The sequence below is a fragment of the Carassius auratus genome, chromosome 15, assembly GCF_003368295.1.
Source record: "Carassius auratus strain Wakin chromosome 15, ASM336829v1, whole genome shotgun sequence".
In the NCBI taxonomy this organism is placed as follows: domain Eukaryota; kingdom Metazoa; phylum Chordata; class Actinopteri; order Cypriniformes; family Cyprinidae; genus Carassius; species Carassius auratus.
This window is the reverse complement of record NC_039257.1, coordinates 21,524,856-21,529,443: the sequence shown is the minus strand read 5'-3', so window position 1 is coordinate 21,529,443 and position 4,588 is coordinate 21,524,856. Positions and strand designations below refer to the sequence as shown.

Sequence of the window (4,588 nt, the reverse complement as noted above, 5' to 3'; positions counted from 1 at the left end):
GAGCTCATTCAAATACTGAGGTGCTAAACCATTCAGGGCTTTATAAGTAATAAGCAATATTTTAAAATCTATACGATGTTTGATAGGGAGCCAGTGCAGTGTTGACAGGACCGGGCTAATATGGTCATACTTCCTGGTTCTAGTAAGAACTCTTGCTGCTGCATTTTGGACTAGCTGTAGTTTGTTTACCAAGCGTGCAGAACAACCACACAATAAAGCATTACAATAGTCTAACCTTGAAGTCATAAATGCATGGATTAACATTTCTGCATTTGACATTGAGAGCATAGGCCGTAATTTAGATATATTTTTGAGATGGAAAAATGCAGTTTTACAAATGCTAGAAACGTGGCTTTCTAAGGAAAGATTGCGATCAAGTAGCACACCTAGGTTCCTAACTGATGACGAATTGTCAGTTATAACTGAGTTATAAAACTGATGGACAAGCAAAGACTATTGTTATTACTGAGTTAGAGTTACATTGTTGATTATTGCAGCTGTGATTCTTCAACAACGTATTTCCAGCATTTTAAATATAATCCGAGGAATTTCTCAAAAGTCGTTTGGTCAAAAATCTTTCAAAAGAGTCTTTTAAGTTAGACATGCAAACATCAAGAATCAACCTGTGAATCTCAACAATGGTGAAAATCCAAAAACCATGTTGCAGTGTTTTCTGGGTGCCACCTATCAAAATTCATCCATGACTCCCATGATGCATTGCGGCATGAATAAATTATTAGCTGAATTGTTTCAGTAATTTCCTTTATTCTTACTATTCTATTTTTGTTTTTTTATGTTACTTTTAGTAGTTTGTTTTCTAATGTTTAGAGTTGTTCTGTTTTTTCTGAATATGCTGTTTGTCACCGTTGTTGAGATTCCTACACTAATCTTTGATGTATGTGTGTGCCTAAAATGAGCTTTTTTTTTAATTATCAGAACAACTTTCAAGAAATCTTTTCAATTAGCAGGTACTGTACAATCATAGGGTTGTTATAATCATTGAGGTCAATCAAATCTGTTTAGGCTTTAGTTGAGTTTTGTGATTCAGGTCAAATGCCAATGTTTTGATTTTCTTCTTGTCTGTTTGTTAGAATTCGGTTGTAACAGCAAAACCAAATCTCACTTCAACATTTTAAGGGTCAAGAGCCCAACTAAACCAAACACTGACCACTATAATGGTGACATAAACATAGTGATTTTCATCTTTGTTTATTCTGCATGTTAACATCAGGTACCGTCAATAAAGGTTTATCATCACTCAATTAATCACTTAATTATCTCATTAACTTTAACTCAGCTTCAGTGTTAATTTAACACTCCTATTTTAACACTTTCACACTCTTGAGTGTGGTCTCACATGTACTCCCAGCAGAGTTAATTTCACTCTGGATTTTTTGCTGTGAATGTGCATTGGCTTGTTTAGTTTATATCTGAAGTAGATTGACAAATTGGGACCTTGCTTCAAAAGACCAGTCACTGACATTATGTATTTGTTCCATTCTTCTGGGAACAAGTGTTGCATTTGTAACTGAGACTTTTTTATGCTTTTGTGTATACATACACAGCAAAATCCCCAGTGTTAATTTAACACTCCCCAGTGTTAATTTAACACTCTGAGTGTGGACTCATATAAACACTGGAGCAGTGTTAAAAGTAACACTGAAGCAGAGTTGAAGTTAATGAGATAATTAAGAAGTTAATTGAGTTATCATTGACCATTATTGAAGACACCTGATGTTAACAAGCAGAATCACAAACGAGAAAAATCACAATTTGTGTGTCACCATTATAGTGTTCAGTGTTTGCTTTAGCTGGGATCTTGGCTTGTAACTTTTTACTTTTAAAGTTTGTTTGTCAAACCAAGAACAAAAATCATCGTGTGTTGATGATTATGTTTTAATGTAATCGTTGTTTGACATGAATCACTCAACTCATTTACAGTCTTTTCTCAAAGTAAAACTTCCATTATTGATTGTCACAGCTTTGATTCCACAATGAAAAAATCTGTATTTTCTATACATTTTGTAGGTATCTCTTACAAGTCATTCTGATTTTTTATTAAAGAATTCTAATTTTAGGCACACACAGATAACAATAATCAACGTATGAATCTCAACAACGGTGACAAACAACATATTCAGATAAACAGATCTACTCTGAACATCACAACAGCAAAAATAAAATACAGTTAGAATAAAAAGTTAAAAAGACAGTTCAGCTCATAATTTATTCATGCCGCAATGCATGATGGGAGCCATGGATGAGTTTTTATTGGCTACAACATGCTTTTTTGATGGTCACCGTTGTTGTGATGCTCACGCTGATTCCTGATGTCTGTGTGTCCAAACAAAAGATTACTTTTTTTTTTACGTAGAACTAACTATTAAAAACATGTCATACTATGTCAGAAATTCTGGGTTGCTTACTTTTTCACTTAATTTATGTATGCAGTAAAGAAACTTAAACTCAGGCATTCAGGTCACTCTATAACAAATAGCTCAAATCACAATCAATGGCACACATGATTGCCTCTGCTGTGGTCTGTCTGTATGATATAATTCAGTCACCACAGCCACATAAAATCTAAAGATAATAACTGAAGGGTCCAGATCCCAACTAAAGCAAACATTGACCACTATAATGGTGATACACAAATTGTGATTTTCTCGTTTGGTGATTCTGCTTGTTTACATCAGGTGTCTTCAATAATGGTCAATCATAACTCAATTAACTTCTTAATTATCTCATTAACTTCAACTCTGCTTCAGTGTTACTTTTAACACTGCTTTAGTGTTTATATGAGTCCACACTCAAGAGTGTTAAATTAACACTGGGGATTTTGCTGTGTACATGTAATTGCAGGTCTACTGAGACATGTTAGATACTATAAAACTCAACATGTACTGGTGACAGAACACAAACAGAACTCATTACCTGCAATTTATATGAAGATGCCAGGATGGTTATGTCAGAGTATATATTAGAAGGTATTATTATAATGTTTGAAATGTTTATAAACTGTGTTTTAGAAACTGTTAAATTATTACTGTGCTAGCCAGCCATTTAATTACTAAATTGCTAATCTAACTGAAGACTTTACATTAAAGGACACCTACAAACATAGGGCTACCAATATTCCAAGGTGATGAACGTGGTTTATATTCTGGTGTCTAAATTATACGAATTATATTATTTTCTTTCTTCCTCAGGTCAATGATAATATCCATTTTGTAAGGAAAATGGGAAATGGAACATATTTTTTCTTCATGTTGTTTGAAAATCTTGGGTGCGTAAAATATGTTTATTTCAGTTTGGGGTTTCTTTTTTACTGTGTTGTCATATACTTTAATGTCCTTATAATTCTTGCTGTATTTCTGGAAAGGACATTGCACCAACCCATGTACATTTTGATTTCATGTTTATCCATCAACTCTGTATATGGTACTGCTGGCTTTTTCCCAAGGTTACTGACAGACCTGTTGTATGATACACATATAATATCCTTTGAAGCTTGCCTTGTACAGAGTGTTGTCATTTACTCATATGCAGCTTCTGAGCTTATAATCTTAATGCTAATGGCTTTTGATAGGCTTGTTGCAATTAGTAAACCTTTGCATTACAACAACATAATTACCAAACGCTTTCTAACTCTTTTAATAGTTATATCATGGCTTTATCCAATGATTTGTGTTGGTTGTGCTGGTCTTTTGACTGCCAGGCTGAAAATGTGTGGTAACAAATTGTTTAAGGTATACTGCCACAACTATGAAATTGTCAAACTATCTTGTGTGAACCAGAATATTATTAATATTTATGGCCTGATTGTAACAATTACAACAGTTATTTTTCCTTTGATTTTTATATTATATTCCTATGTCAAAATACTTATAATTTGTCAAAGAAGCTCACAAGACTTTAGGAGCAAAGCGTATCAAACTTGTATTCCACACATAGCAATCCTTTTAAATTTCTCAGTTGCTATATTTTGTGAGCTTACTTTGAGTCGGTTTGTGAATGGGGAAATTCCCATAGAGCTGGCTGTTATCCTTTCACTGGAATTTATTGTTATACCACCCTTTGTAAACCCTATTGTTTATGGTCTAAACTTTCCTGGTATCCGCAAAAAAGCTAGATATCTTATAAAAGCCTTCAAATAGCCTGCTTTGTTGTAATAGTGTTACACAGACAAAATAGTTAAAAAAAAATGAATTCTTAATTCAAGCAATCACTTTTCTTAAAAAGCAATGTAATGCAGTTAATGTTTATTAAATATATGTAATATATTTTATTCAGTTGACCTTCTCAGTAAAGAAACATTATTTGTGACAAAATCTGGTAACACAAATCTGGTAGCCTTAAAATGTATAATACATTACAAAGGTATTCATAATGATTAAATAATATTAACCCAAGTTAATATGTATTATAATATAAAAATGTGTTGGATGTGTGCTGCATTATACTTTCTGTATACGTGTAACAAGGAATATATTAGAATTATAATGCATTTGATATGGTTAAAATTATTTATGAGATCATACACTGCATTAACCTCTTAACTGTTACCAGACCCATCAGGGGGATGATT

General features: G+C 32.9%; 1 protein-coding gene across 1 annotated transcript; it reads left to right on the top strand.

The window, feature by feature from the left end:
• The first annotated feature begins 3,239 nt into the window (after positions 1 to 3,239).
• On the top strand, positions 3,240 to 4,157 carry LOC113115585 (olfactory receptor 52K1-like). Its single transcript, XM_026283157.1, has one exon. It carries the CDS (start codon positions 3,240 to 3,242, stop codon positions 4,155 to 4,157), a length of 918 nt encoding a protein of 305 aa, XP_026138942.1.
• The last annotated feature ends 431 nt before the right edge of the window (positions 4,158 to 4,588 follow it).

What these genes read in the sequence shown, in the direction of transcription:
- LOC113115585 (XM_026283157.1), top strand. Translation starts at nt 3,240, where the DNA reads ATGGGAAATGGAACATATTTTTTCTTCATGTTGTTTGAAAATCTTGGG.